The sequence below is a fragment of the Myotis daubentonii genome, chromosome 4, assembly GCF_963259705.1.
Source record: "Myotis daubentonii chromosome 4, mMyoDau2.1, whole genome shotgun sequence".
Taxonomy (NCBI): Eukaryota; Metazoa; Chordata; class Mammalia; order Chiroptera; family Vespertilionidae; genus Myotis; species Myotis daubentonii.
The window spans coordinates 5843037-5859118 of NC_081843.1; the positions used below are offsets into that span (position 1 = coordinate 5843037).

Here is a 16082-nt window from a genome sequence, read left to right on the forward strand (position 1 = left end):
AGATTTGCCTGGACACACACCTACGCCTCCCTCCTCTCTGCCTTTCCCCTTATCCTGAAGGAAAAAAGCGAATCAATGTGCTCTTAAGTGTAAGGAAAAACGTGAACATTTTATGAACGTGCCAGTACCGGTCTACGAAAATGTGTGATATTTGCTTCTTAGGGCAGCACTACTATTTGTATTACTGTGATGACTTCCGAAATGAGGCTGTCTGCAGCCCAAGTACGTAACAGCTTTCCTATGCGAGTATGGCAGCTTCCAGAAGTGATCTAGGGAGCAGCTACTCAGTCACTGACTCATCTTTCCTTAGTAAACCCCATTAGGGAATGTTTTTCCAAATAAAATCATAACAGTGAACTGAATAAAGAATGTGTGCAAAAATATGTCACGCCACAAACAGGCCAAACATATTTTGGACCAATTACAACACAAAAAATTTACCCAAAAATGAAAGGGATGCACAACTTCCTTTTTCTTATCTAAACAAGGTAAGAGATTGGTCCAGCTCTAACCAGAGAACAAACAGAACTGAGCATCTATGTGCAGGAACTAGCCAGACGCCCATTCTAATCACATGATGGCAAGGGGTTATCAAGAGCCACTGCTCAGGCTCTCTAAGCCTCTTTGGCTTTCAAATACCACAGGGATGTTCTTCCCACATAAGCCTCCATCCGGATGATTCAAGAGGGTTAAGTAATTATACATAAAGTCACAGCTTTTCCTTTTAAAAATGTATACACAATTAAAGAAACATGAAAAGGTTTTATTGTACATTTTTCTCCTCTGGGTCTTAATTCCCCTTTTCCTCACCACAGAAACAACTGGTTTGACACTTCTATCGACCCATACTTGGCAGAGAACTGTTAAAAAATTCCCGAACAGAAAGCCACCCCTCCGGGGCTCCCTGCGCAGTCAGTGTGAGCAGGCAGACTACCTGGTCAGTGGGGATCTTTGTTTCCAGAGACACTGCTTCCCGAAGTCTGGCGACAGTCCCCGACAGAGGCACGGCCACGCCAATCCGCATGCAGTGAGAACACTTTCCTTGGTACACTACGGTGACATAGAGAGGCCTGTACAGATCAAAGTCAGATCTTCTTATTAGTTGCTTATTTCAACTAAAATATAGAAGCAAGACAAACCTGATTGGAAATCAATGTAAAACTGAAGCTAACCCACACCTTTATTTAGAAGTCAATAGAAAAACTCATTTGGGCCTAAGTAAAACTCTCAAACAATAATTAAGAGGTCTCTGGAAAAGGTAAGCTTCAAAAAACAACAGTATAACATATCAATACTTGGTTCTGTGCTTTGTGTTTCCCTTAAAACGGTGTAACTCCTGGAAATTTTGAGAAACAGTTCAAATAAAGCAATTAACTAAAAGTGCAATGTGAGGGCCCTAGAGAATCTAGAAGGCACTCAACAACCTTTCCCTTTCCCCACGCTGTGGATGGATGACCAAGTGGACAGACACACCTGTCCCATGCACCCTGCAAACTCAGAAAGGCATTCATAAATTTCTGTAAGGTTTTAACAATGCTTGTATGTAACGTATCATTAATCCCATTACTTGTCTAAATAAGTAAGAAGACCTACTAGGAGCCTACAAAGGAAAAGGAACACAGAGGAATGTGCCACCTTAATTTTATTAAATCTGTTCTTACCTTGTGTAGGGTAGAGGGATTGGCAAAGAAATGCAGAGGAAAGGGTCAAAAGTGTTGCTCTGCTTCTGACAATGAGGACATGTCAGGGAGGATCTTCAAAAAACAAAATGTAAGATACCCACATTAAGATCACCTACAACCACAGAAGCAGGCAACATAAAGGAAATTTAATTTGCTCATACCTGTATTGGGCTTGAAAAAGTTCTTGTACAAAAGTGCTACAGACAGGAAAAGATGGTCCCTCAGGCATCATATCAGACTCTGATGGTGGCTTAAAACAAAAAAGTACAATTTCACAGACTGAAAGGACCAATTATTGACTGAAGATGACTCTGAAAGTGTCATAAATGTCCCTGACTTCTTATATAAGCTATGCATCAGGTCCAGATGTTCCAGTGAAAGGTATCTGCTAAAGGAACCAGAACATAGCAGCCGGGCCGTGGGTCACAAGAACTCATCTCTTCACAGGCTCTCCCACACATCTCCGTCTCTCCACCCCATCCAGGCATTTCCTCCCTAGGACACTCCAATCTCCCTCCAACTCTCGATGTCCTGCTCTAACCTCTTCCAGGAAATTAATCCCAACCACTAAGTTCTCTAGCACATACTAGCTGCTGATTCTGGTGCTTAATCACTCTCCTTCATATTTCACTAACCTTTCTATGTCTCTCCACTAACAGTCACTGAGTACCTGCTATTACATGTAGAGAGCACTGTGAGGGCTTTAGGGTACAAAAATAAGACACAGAGCCTGACTCTGACTTCATCCCAATCTGGTGGGGGAGAGAGTCAGCTACAAGCATAGAGTCCTATGACAGAACAGTGTTCAGGCATGAAAGGACCTTGAATTAAAATAATTTAACAGCTTACCAAAACAAGAAATTTAAATTTTGAGGTACTGAGCAGAATTATCAAAAACTTTAAAAGCTGCAAGAGAAAGGCAACTCTTTATCTTAATTACTTCCATTATAAAAATCATAACGTTACCCATCATAATAAGGCTACATGCATGAAAACTGAGGATAAATCACTCTTTCTCAGTATGAATATTCTGGCAGTTCAGTTCCTACACTTGAGTCCAATCCTAACAACAGACATCACACGTTTCCTGTTTGACTGTGTCCATTCCAGTGACCTACAGGCTATGGGTCTCACTGGACTAGAAGGCAGGTGTTTGCTTTAATAACAGTTTAGTGAGAAGGAACCACCTAATTTTAGTCTAAAGTTAGTCATAGAGGCAAATGTGTCCCCTCTCATTAGACTGTAACTCCTGGGACAGTGCCTCTGGCATCTCACACTCCCAACACAGTAGTCAATGTGGAGAAATCCTCTAAGTATCCATGGATTTTATACTCACCTAGCGCTTACACAATGTCACTACAGTAAGTAAGCGCAAACTGCAACAGCTCCTGAGAGGTTTGGGAGAATGGACCCTGAGCTTCCGCTCCCTGGCTGCTGGGCGGGGCACCCTCACCTTCACAGGAGGCTGGCCGCTCTGCTTCACAGCATGATTGAGGTCTTCGTGAACTCGGTCCAAAAGCCACAACAGAAACTCCTGGGCATCGTGCTGGGAGTTCCCCCGGTACTGCAGTGCATTCTTTGACACAATACTCTAGAAAGGTACATAAACCAGCACGAAGAGCGTGAGTCCTGGCTCTATGATAAACTGCTCATAATCCCAAAGAGGGATGGATGCAAGCTCTCAAGGGCTGTAGAGGACTTCCCAGAAAGACCAATGTCAAAACAGGTGCTAAAAACAACTAAAAACAACAGAAAGACAGGTGCTCAATGTAAAACCCACCCCAGGAACATGCATCAAAGACTTCAATGTGCCTACCCAGGAATCCCACTTTTAGGAACATAGCTAAAGGAAACCATCAAAATAGTCACGACATCTAAGAGGATATTCACTCATCAGACCTTTTAATAGCAAAAAACAGGTGATAACTTGAACATCTTAAAAACAAGAAGTTTTACAATTACCATGTTGTTACTTTGTACACCTGAAACCACCAAAATGTTATGTCAATTACACTTTAGTAAAAAAAAGAGAATTGGTTAACTAAGTAACCGAAGTATAAAATAAACAAGTCTACATCACATAAACATTGAGTAAATACATGGGAGGCAGAGACGGATCTTAGAATTCCAAATAATTTATGTCACTAATGCCCCTCTAGGAGTTGGACCTTGAGAATGGGCTATGATAGTGACTTGCTTTCAAAGACTTGAATATGGGAGAGGATAGCCAGGGAAAGGCTGCAGCTGAACTGAATGAAGTAAGATCATGGGCTCTGGAGCATGTAGCCTCGGTTCAAATCTCTGTCCCGCCTCTTACTATGTGTGAGGTCTGGGCTAACTCCCCTCCAAAGTGAAAAGGACAATAATGATTTAGTGTGATGGTTCAGTGAGAACACATGCAAAACATTTCACATGTAAATGAGTAATTAAGCACTCAAATTTTAACAATGAATATTGGACTTGTACAGTAGGGAGACAACTACACAAAGCAAGAGCAGTTCGGAGACAAATGAAATGAGGAGGCATGAGATAATGAGGGTCTAAGCCAGCGGTTCTCAACCTGTGGGTCATGACCCCTTTGGGGGTCGAAGGACCCTTTCACAGGGGTCGCCTAAGGACATCGGAAAACACATATATAATTACATATTGTTTTTGTGATTAAGCACTATGCTTTAATTACGTTCAATTTGTAACAATGAAATTGGGGGTCACCACAACATGAGGAACTGTATTAAAGGGTCACGGCATTAGGAAGGTTGAGAACCACTAGTAAACTAAAGCAGGGAGGGCAGAAATGTGAGGCCAAGTCTGAGAGATTTCGAAATTGAAGCAGTAGAATCAACAGAATTTGTGAGCTAATGGATGTGGAAAGTGAGGAAGGAGGCATTAGTGTCACCCAGGTGTCTTATCTGGATGATGCTCAACTGGTGGTACTTTCCTCAAGACAAAATAAAAAGGGAAGAAGTCTGGGAAAGCGGGTGATGAGTTCCCTTTCGAATCCACTGCACTTGCAGTTCTGTGGAACCTCCCAGTAGAAGTATCTTGTGAACAAGTGAACAAGTGAAAAATACAGATCTGGGCTCCATGGAAGTCTGTGCTAAGGACAAGACTTGGAAATCAACAGATCAGTGGTAGTTAAAACCATGAGTACATCTGATCACTCAGACATACTCATGACATGGCACCCAGAGGACAGCTATAGTTAGAAGCCCTCAAAGGAGACCAAAAAAGTCAGCAAAGATGTGGCAAAAAAAATCAGGAGACTGGAGACCCAAGAGTCAAGAGAAGAGAGTCATGCAGAAAGTGACCAATAGTATTCAAAGTTGAAGAATGATAAAGCAAGCCAAAGAAATAAAAGCTGTCCATTGTATTTTTCCAATAAAGATAATGATAACAGAGATTTTAAAGGGATAGATTTTTAATTTGATTATGAAAAAGAAGCATCACAACTTGATGGTCAATTACTAGTAGATATCAATGAAACATAAAGATGACTTACAAAGATTCCAATTTAGGGAGGAAAAACTCAAAAGGACAAAAATGAGAGTATATTGAGGTGTCACGGGCAAAACTTACTACTGAATGAAGTGAGCAAGGGAAAGGAAGGACCCTGAAGACCAACAAGGATGCCCCCTGGATGCCATCTCGGAAAGCAGTACACAAAGGAGATGGCTATACGCACCCGGAGTTCACTCAGTGTGGGGGAAAGTCTTCACCACAGGACGAAACCTCCCCCTGAGGCCAGGTGCCACCCAATCACCAAATCCAATTTCTTCTTTCTCAGCCCTCACCTACTCAATCTCCCTGTAGCAGTTTCTACACTTGATATCTTCCTTAATTTTGAAATGACTTGGTTTGTGGCCTTATGTTCTCCTTGAGGAGAATCAAAACCAGAGCCATTGGTATGGACAATGGAAGAGAGTGAGCTACAAAAGAAAGAGAAGATTTCCTAGTAAAGGAAAAACATCAGCACTAGCCACACTGACTCAGGATGGAGGAGAAACAGGTGACTGGTGGCACTAGATTTCGGGAGACACCACGTTTTTAGTGTCTGACTTAGGCGGACAATGACGTCAGGAACAGCAGAAGACTGCAGCGCTTTGGCAGGATCACAAGTGAGGTTAAGTGTGGTGCTCAGGAAAGACACCTGAGCTGGAAGTTAAATCAGAGAAGCATACGCCTATCCTGAGAGCATAGAGGCAATAACCCAGCCAGGGCAGAATCTTGAAGAATGCCAGCATAGAAGGTACAAGTCACAGAAAAGAAGCCAAGAAGATAAGAGAGTGGCAGAACACAGGCAGAGGGAGGAGAAACCTCCAGGGGATGAAAGCAACAATGTAAACTTCTGCAGAAAAGTCAAGACAGGCACTGAGACAGGGCCTTTGGAATAGCAAATCAAGAGGTTGACTGCCTGTGCAATTTCAGTGAAGCAGACAGAGAGGGTGAAAGAAGACCACTCCAAGAAGCCTCCTTATAAAAGGCAGGAGAAAAGATGCTGTGACTACCTAGGGGGGGGCCTGACTGACACAGCAGAGGCACTTATATGGTGAGGGTAGATGCTAACAGAAAGCAGACACCTGAAGAAAAGCGATGCTTTTTCTTTTTCTTTTTCTTTCTTTCTTTTCTTTTGTTTTAATTCTTTTTTTTAAATTAAATCTTTATTGTTCAGATTATTACATTTGTTCCTCTTTTTCCCCCCATAACTCCCCTCCTCCCAGTTCCCGCCCCACCCTCCGCCCTCACTCCCCACCCACTGTCCTCTTCCATAGGTGCACGATTTTTGTCCAGTCTCTTTCCGCATCTCCCACACCCCTTTCCCCCCCAAGAATAGTCAGTCCATTCCCTTTCTATGTTCCTGATTCTATTATGATCACCAGATTATTTATTCACTTGATTCTTAGATTCACTTGTTGATAGGTGCATATTTGTTGTTCATAATTTGTATCTTTACCTTTTTCTTCTTCTTCCTCTTCTTAAAGGATACCTTTCAGCATTTCATATAATACTGGTTTGGTGGTGATGAACTCCTTTAGCTTTTCCTTATCTGTGAAGCTCTTTATCTGACCCTCCGTTCTGAATGATAGCTTTGCTGGATAAAGCAATCTTGGTTGTAGGTTCTTGGTATTCATCACTTTGAATATTTCTTGCCATTCCCTTCTGGCCTGCAAAGTTTCTGTTGAGAAATCAGCTGACAGTCGTATGGGTATTCCCTTGTAGGTAACTGGGTTTCTTTCTCTTGCTGCTTTTAAGATTCTCTCTTTGTCTTTTGCTCTTGGCATTTTAATTATGATGTGTCTTGGTGTGGTCCTCTTTGGATTCCTTTTGTTTGGGGTTCTCTGCGCTTCCTGGACCTGTAAGTCTATTTCTCTCACCAGGTGGGGGAAGTTTTCTGTCATTATTTCTTCAAATAGGTTTTCAATATCTTGCTCTCTCTCATCTTCTGGCACCCCTATAATTCTGATGTTGGTACGCTTGAAGTTGTCCCAGAGGCTCCTTACACTATCTTCGTATTTTCGGATTCTTTTTTCATTTTGCTTTTCCAGTTGGGTGTTTTTTGCTTCTTCGCGTTTTGAATCTTTGACTTGATTCTTGCGCTCCTCTGGTCTGCTGTTGGGTGTCTGTATAATATTCTTTATTTCAGTCAGCGTATGCTTAATTTCTAGTTGGTTTTTTATCACAACATCGAGGGTCTCATTAGATTTCTTGAGGATCTCACTACATTTATCAGCGGTCTCACCAGTCTTTTCGAGGGCCTTACTAAGTTTATCGGCAGCTTCTAGACAGTTCTTGAGAGACCTTAAAAGTGTGGTTTTGAGCTCTATATCTTCCATTTCTGACATTTGCGTCCTGTTTCTTTGTCTCTGCATTTTTTTATGTTTTCTTGGTGCACCCCCTAATGGTCTTTGTGCGCAGTCTTGTAGTTAAGCCTTGATTGTTGTCGGTAATACCAGGGGTGATTTGACCTCCAGGCTAACTGGCTATGAGAGTCAGCTGTGTCTGCAGTGGGAGAGCTTCTGTGCTGGATCTCTAGGGCGGTGCTAATCTAGCGTTTGCCTGAGGCTATCTGGCAAATGGCTCTGCGCAGGGCTTGGGCGAGGCGGGTCCCCGGGGATCTACAGGGCGGGCAGGAGCAAGCAGTTATGGCTGCTCTCAGTTCTATCCCTAGGGGCTCTGCCTCTCCGAGTCCCAGCAACCGCTGCAAATCTCAGAGAGAAAGCTGCCTTCGAGTTCCGACCGAAGCCAGGCAGTCCCGCTTCTCCCGTTTGAGTCTGGGTCCCCAGAGACTCGCCCGGATCTGGAGCTCAGAGTCTGAAACTCCCTCCCGATTGAAAACAACAACCGCGCCCTCCGCCGCCAGCCCGCTCCGCGCGTGCGCACTCCACACCTGAGTATTTCACTTCAGCACTGCGCCTCCTCTGAGTCTGGGTATGATATTCTCTTTCCTCCTAGTTGTAGAATTTCCACTCAGCCAGCCTTCCTGTGGTTCTTTTTTTTTTTTTTTTTTTTTTTTTTAATGGTTTTAGAGAGAGAGAATAGGAGAGAAACTTCAATGTGAGAAACATCGATCAGTTGCTTCCTGCACACGCTCTGACCAGGGATCCAAACCTGCAATCCAGGGATGTGCCCCGACCAGGAATCAAACATGCCACCTTTTGGTGTGTGGGACAACCCACCAACCAACTGAGCCACCTGGCTAAGACACGAAAGACGATTCTTCAGTAAGGGGAGAAGGAGGGATTCAGAATAGGTAAACTGCCTTAAAAAGGAGGTGGGAGAGACAGAAACGGAGGTAAGACTATGTAATGGTTCAGAGAAGTTACAGACAGGAAGGTGGGAAGTTTGATTTGTATTGTTCGTTTGTGGAGGAAGCGGAGGACAACTGCCAAGAGGAAGTCTTGGGTACAGCAAGGGTAGAAACAAGGATCATGGCACACAGCAGGGTACACAAGTTGCCAGAAGCATGGCCAGCTTCTGCTCGGGCCCTTCTCATCTACTTCCAGTGAGGGAGCAGGGAAGTCCTCAGCATCTGCATCCCAAGAAACAGATGAGCTGAAACTCAGTGCTTCATTATGTGTCAGAGCAAATACTTATGGACAGTGTCATCAGATTTCAGGGTGGAGACAATATTAAGTTCTTTATCAGGCTTGCATTCAACTTGATTTATGCGTCCTGCCACTATCACCTCAACTCATCCAGCATTTACCCACCAATCACTGTGTCCCAGGCGCTGTGCTCAAGCCGCTCAACAGGATTGTTGTTGGGCGCGGTTAAACAGGCCACAGGGACTTCCACAACCCTCTGCAACTGGGGCAAAACTGCTCTGGGTCAACCTCGCCCTCATCACATCACAAACTAAAGGAAAGTTTACAGAAGACCTCACTGAACATACACAAACACAGGCTCCTCTTTCTGCCCCTTCACAATGGTGACATCTTCCTGCTGCAGATACCCAAGGGACTTTCCTTTAGCCCCAGGCAAAGCAAATTATAAGATAATCTAATAACCACCCTTAGTATGTTATAGGACAGTGGTTGGCAAACTGCGGCTGGCGAGCGACATGCGGCTCTTTGGCCCCTTGAGTGGGGCTCTTCCACAAAATACTGACTTCTGCGCATGGGCCACAAAGTTTCAATCGCACTGTACGTGCGCGCCCGCACGTGGTATTTTGTGGAAGAGCCACACTCAAGGGGCCAAAGAGCCGCATGTGGCTCATGAGCCGCAGTTGGCCGACCACTGTTATAGGAGAAAGAAAAGTAGTGGGAGTCAAGAAACCACAGGGAGCCCGGCCAGTTTGGCTCAGTTGGTTTAATGTAGTCCCATGCACCAGGAGATCACTGGTTTGATTCCTGGTCAGGGCATGTGCCCAGGTTGCAGCTTGGTCTCCAGTAGGGGGTGTGCAGGAGGGCAGCCGATTGATGCTTCTCTTCCTCTCTTTCTCCCTCCCCTTCTCTAAAATCAATAAGAAGATATCTATTTTTTTTTTAAATACAGTCACAAAATGTTGGATGTTTTATTAAAAAAAGAGGAAAAAAATGAGTTATTTCTGGTACAGAGTTCCTTGACCTTTATAGACACAAGGGCCTACCACAGGGTAACTCAAATCGAGATATCCCTGTAGCCAAGTTCTCATGAACCAAATTCAGGAACTAAACAGATGTGGAAAGCAAGAGCTATGTGCACTGTTGTAAAACTAACTTTGGACATTAAACAAACTTGCATGCACCACAAAGACCTGGTGACAGAAATTCACTGCTTGGAATATAGACCAGGAAAAGGCATATATCTTGTCTAAAAGGGTTGACAAAGGATTACTCCATTTCAAGAAATTATAACTAAGGGTGGGAGTATGGTCAAGAGCATTAGAGCCGGGATAAAAGGATGAAATATAAAAAAGAAACTACAACAAGTGGTTCAGTGAGATGATCAAGGAGCAAAGACTTCCCAACAGATCATAAAGCTGTGCAGGCACAAAACAGAGCAACAAGAGAAGACCCCCAAGTATGTGACAGTGGTTGGAAGTTTCCACTAGAAATGCAATAGAAACACAAAGACTGGGTCCTGAACACCTGAGTTCAAGTCTTCTTTCCACTTTTTACTTAGCATTTCTCTGAGCCCTGGCTATCTTTTCTACAAAATGGTGATGGTAATATTTTTCTAAAAAGATTATTGTGGCACTTCAAATCATAAAGCATTTCATAAATTCTAAAACTCTATATGGCTGCTGTTACATAACTTTCAAAAGTCAAGAGTAAAAAAAGGAATTACCCTATGGTGCTATAGGGTAACATATTTGGAAAATCCCAAAGAGAAAGCAAAGGAGAAAATACCTAAAGCTTTGTCTCCTGACTCTTGGTTACACATTAGAATTATCTGGGAAATTTTTAAAAATAAAAACCATGTCCTGGCAGCAGATCCAGGTCTATGGTGGGATCTGATCACCGCTCATCTTTTATCGAGTGTGATTCTTTTTTTTTTTAACAATTCAAATGGGAAGCCAAGACGGAGAAAGAACATGGCCACACCAGAAAAGCTCTGCAGCTTCACTTCTAAAAGCACTAACATTTAGGAGAGGCTCTTTGGTCCTCACTGGACTACCATCACTCATCACACTGTATTTTATTCATATCACGAAATACAATACCATATCCTCCACCACTGTACAGGGATAGGGATCATCTCAATATTATCTGCCCCCTCCCCCCCCCCCCGACACACACACACCTAACAAATGCAATACTTGACACAAAGATAACAATTACAGTTAATATTTGAGTGCTTATAATGTATCAGGCATTACACTAATTGTTTATAGGTGTTATTTCCTATAAAATCAATCCCTTGAGAATTCCCTATGCTGTAAATGCCATTATTATTACTATTTACAGATAAAAAAAATTCGGACTCAGAGAAGTGAACTAACTTGTCCAAAGTTACCAATATTCTTCAACCTCATCTTATGGAAACAGCCTTCAAACCATTTTGTCAATAATCCTTCCTTCATAAATGATTTCCTTCCCTTATACAACTCAGGAGCACACAGGACTTGAGGTCCTTCATGCTGAGTGTCAGTTTTGCATGCAGACACAAACTACAGTTGCACCAGGCCTGAGGCTTCTGGGAGTTTATTTGCTTTTAAACAAATCCTTATTAATCAGTGTTCGTTTTGTTGTAATTTGCATTTTCCCTACAACTGAAATATGGCCCAACTGAAACAAAAATGCTGTTTATCTCACTGAGATGTTGTTATTCCAGGCCAAAAGAGGAATGCAGACTATGTCAGAAGATCAAGTTGCAGCTTGTGAAGGTTTCTGTCCTGCCAGTGTCCTGGCTGCGGTTGTGACAGAGAGCCCACAAAAGGCAAGGATCTGGCTTTGGAGAACTCCGCCCGCCTCTCCTCAGCTAATGGCAAGGGGAGTGACAGCTCTGCTGTGAGGAGGAAGCCTGTCCTGCCACAGGAGGGTCTTCTTTTGGGGCTTATTTTCCAACACAATCTAAGATTCTTCCCAATACAGTAAAACAATGCCATTATAATGCCTTTTTTTTTTTTTTGAGGAAGGGGAAATTTTGGCTAACAATCAATACAATCTAAAAAGCTAACACTTAGTCCTGATATAACTAAAAGCTAGGCATACAGTAAGTTTAATAAGTTCAACAGTTATAAGTCAAAAAAGAAAAACTAGAAAATTCATCTAAATATCTAAGAAATTATTATATACTAGTGGCCCAGTGCAAAGATTTGTGTACATTCAAAGGACATTAATTAGAAAGTGGCCGGCGGGGCGGGACTGGGTGAGACTGGGCGAGACTAGATGGACATGCCCTGGAGTCAACTACCTGAGGTCCCTTCCCCAGGTCAACTGTACCTGGGTGATGTCATGACTCGAAGGATGTCTGTGGAGTGAGCAGGGTCCCTCTAGCACAGCCGTGGGCACCGGCTATTCTATCCGACCCGTGGAGCCAAAAGAGCGGAGGGTTCTCTTGCTCTCCCCTCCGCTCCTTCACCAGCAGCAGTGTTAACATGGCAATGTCGGGAAACACGGCCGCAGCTCCTTCTTCTGAGTCCAGTTTAAGAACCCATTGTGGCCCTCGAGTCAAAAAGTTTGCCCACCCCTGCTCTAGCAGGTGGGGTCCCTTGGCCTGGCCTGTGGGAATCGGGTGGAGCCGGCTCTCCAACATCCCCCGAGGGGTCCCAGAGTGCAAGAGAGCATTCTGCGAAGTTGCTGTCATACAGGGTGTAGAACACAAACGCAAGTGTGCAGTAAACCAGATTCATGGCGGACAGTGCCCGAGCAACAACATAATCCACGGCCAAAGGTGGAATCGCATGGCCCCCACAAGGAATTGGGCTCCCTTTTCTCTGGTTTCGGGGTGCATCACCTGAGAACCGCTGCTGCCAAGTCACTGCAGCTCGGCAGCTCCTGTGTTGAGTGTCTGCCCCCTGGTGGTCAGTGGGTGTCATAGCTACCAGTTGGACGGACATGTAGCATATTAGCCTTTTATATACATCTACACTAATAAAAGAGAAACATGCAAATCGGTGTCACTCTGCTATGCCCACCAGCCAATCAGAGCGACTATGCAAATTTACCCAACAAAGCCGGAGGTTAATTTGCATACACAGGCATGGAGCCAAGACTGAAAGCTCCAGCCAGAGTGAAGACTGAAGACTGAAGACTGAAAAGGCTTGGCTTCTCCACTGCGGCAGGACCAAAGGCCTGGGTCCCGGGTGCCGGAAGAAAACTGGTGCCAGAGCCAGGGAAAGGAAGGCCTATTGCACAAATCTTCGTGCAACAGGCTTCTAGTGTAGACAGATAGATAGATAGATAGATAGATAGACAGACAGACAGATAGAGATATAGATTCCTATTATGGAGTGTTATAGATGCAAGAAAATTAATTTAGAAAACATGGAGAAATAAATAAATAATACACCTAAGTGAAAAGAAGGTACAAAACTACACTATGAACATGATTTCAAACTTTCAAAATACATTTTAAATGCCTTTTGTCTTGTATCCTTCTAAATATACACCAAAGCATTAGGTGTCATTATCTTAGAAGGGCAAGTTTTAGGTGATTCTTTCATCTTCACACATTTCTGTATTTTGCACATTTTCTAAAATAAATTTGTTGATAACAATAACTAGGTGGTACTTAAGAATGATCTGATGGTAGCACACCTTGGAATTTTGGCCAAGGAACCCCAATCTAATGCACAAAAGATGGGGCTAGCAAAAATACAGCTTATTTCTAGCTGAGGCTTTGGCCCCAAATCCCAGTGAAATATGGAGCACTCCACTGAGAATTTCTTTCTTCTCTGCTAGACAGATGTAGAGAACCTTATACTACAGTTCTCTGCCCATGTGAAACCTAAACCTAAACCCAAAGCCAAAGCTTTGGACATTATCACTAGAGGAAAAATGTGACAGCATCAAAGAAAAATGAGGAAAAGAGAGAGGGGAAAAGTAGAGTTTGTGCCTTTAAATATGATTTTATTGAATTTAGAGAAAGAGGAAGGGAGAAGGATAGATAGAAACATGGATGAGAGAGAAACATTTATTGGTTGCCTCCTGCACACCCGCTACTGGATATCAAGCCTGCAATCTGAGCATATGCCCTGACGAGGAATCAAACCAGTAACCTCCTGGTTCATGGATCAATGCTCAACCACTGAGCCACACCAGCCGGGCCAATCTATGTTCTTGATTGAGTGGCACTCCTCTTTGGGGTAGAATTGAAGTGATCTACACATTCTTGGAGATGGAACATGGTGGGGGAAGAAAAGGAGGGGAGGAGGCATGAGATCAGGCCTTAAACTATCCCAAAGCCAAGCGTGCAAGTATTTCTTCTATAATCAGTATGTGTGTGTGAACACACATGCACGTGTGCAAAGAGGCAAAGTATATAGCCTTTTGACTTTGAATCTATTGGTATTTGATGATAACTCTAAAATGTTTTTGACTAAACAGCTAATTTTATACAGGGATCCAAAATATTCTGGAAATAATCTTGATTTAAAGCATATATAAATTATGAGTTCATAGTACCATAAACCCAGAGTACTCTCAATAAAGTTTAACTGGCTGGAGATGCAAGGCCCAGGCCTGCCATACCACTCTTCTCCACACCCGATGCTGTGCATGTCTGAGAGTAAGCCAGACTGACTCCTAAGCCATACACAGAGGCGGTCTCCAAATCCATCCTGGTCTCTGCTGGTTCTCCCAACCCTCACAAGAATCAGATCGCATAAAAACAGGTGCAAGTCTCCAGCTTCAGGCTTTTCCTAGCAAAGAACAATTTAAAAGCTTCCTAGCTTTGGCCTGGCCTGGCCTGCCCTAATCTTGACCAATTCTAGCTAGTCCAAGCCTTGGTCGTCTGCCTGCAGAACGTGAAGGCTAAATGGAAGAGTGTATGAATACATAGAGAACAGAGAATTCTGTGTAATCAAAACTAGGGTAATTCCCTGAATTGCTGAACTATTACCATCGTATACATGTACTTCTACTTTAAAGAACAGATAAAGCTGCCCTACCTCATTATCAACAAGGAAATGCAATTTAAAACAAAACGTGATTTTCCACTTATCAACATAAAGATGCCTATTCTGCAACAGAGGGTACAACAGACATTCTTACACACTGCTCATGGCACAATCCTGTAAAATCAGGTAACAAATATGACTTAAGAACCTTCAAAATAAGGCCTGGCTGAAATAGCTTAGTTGGAAGAGTGTTAGACTGAAGAACCTTCAAAACAGATAATCACTGACCCAGGAATTTCACTTCTATATATACTAAAAAATAGCCTAAACTAATTGTAGTTATCTTACTGATTTTAATAACTCATTTATGTCATGGATAATAAACATTTTCTGCTCCTAAAAATGAAAGCTTTATGTAAAATATACATTCATGCAACCAGAAACCATTAAATAGGTTATCATGCTATCAAACAATGACCTGAAGATTTTCTTGACAAAAATTCCAGATGATACCATCCTATCTAATAATAGAGAAACATGGTAATTAATCATAACTTCACTACCCTTCCCATTGGCTAATCAGCGAGATATGCAAATTAACTGCCAACCAAGATGGCGGCCGGCAGCCAGGCAACTGACGCGAACAGGAGGCTTGCTTGCTCCAGTGAAAGAGGAAGCCAAGGTTCCCCGCCTGCTAATGCTGGGCTCTGAGCTTGCACTCTAAGAAACTATGTTGCAATTATAGAAGCTAAACAAACCCCAGAAACCTGCTTTCAGCCATCAGAGCTGGAGTTGCAACAGAGTTTCAATTATAGAAGCCAAACAAACCCAGATACCTGCTTTCACCAGCCGAGGTCTCAGAGCTGGAGCCGAGCCTCAGAGCTAAAGCTGGCTCTCAGCTCCAGTGACAGCCATAGAAGGTAAATAAATCCCAGAATAAAAAAAAAAGAAAGTAAAGAAAAAAAGGAGAGGTTGGGAGCTTCAGTCACCCGCCAGCCTGAAAACGGCCCTCAGCCCTCACCCAGACTGGCCAGGCACCCCAGTGGGGACCCCCACCCTGAAGGGGGTGCAACCAGCTCCAAACAGCCATCATCCCCTCATCCAGGCTGGCCAGGCACCCAAGCGGGACCCCCACTCTGATCAGGGACACCCTTCAGGGCAAACCAGCCGCCCCCACCTGTGCACCAGGCCTCTATCCTATATTGTAACAGGGTAATATGCAAACTGACCCTAACAGCAGAACCACTGGGAATGACTGGTCACTATGACACACACTGACCACCAGGGGGCAGACGTTCAATGCAGGAGCTGCCCCCTGGTGGTCAGGGCGCTCTTACATGAGAGGAGCTCTGTTCAGCCACAAGCCACGCTGATGGCTGCCAGTACAGCAGTGGTGGTGGGAGCCTCTCCTGCCTCCT

At 43.6% G+C, this 16082-nt stretch overlaps 1 protein-coding gene across 2 annotated transcripts in view; it reads right to left on the reverse strand.

The window, feature by feature from the left end:
• USP31 (ubiquitin specific peptidase 31) overlaps positions 1-16082 on the reverse strand; it is a 90879-nt gene that overhangs the window by 52089 nt on the left and 22708 nt on the right. For both annotated transcript variants that reach the window (XM_059692064.1, XM_059692063.1), the window contains exons 2-5: positions 3136-3273; positions 1844-1932; positions 1662-1754; positions 935-1070 (exon numbers count right to left, since the gene is read on the reverse strand). In XM_059692064.1, coding sequence (XP_059548047.1) covers positions 935-1070; positions 1662-1754; positions 1844-1932; positions 3136-3273 — 456 coding nt within the window. The remainder of the gene's footprint in view (positions 1-934; positions 1071-1661; positions 1755-1843; positions 1933-3135; positions 3274-16082) is intronic.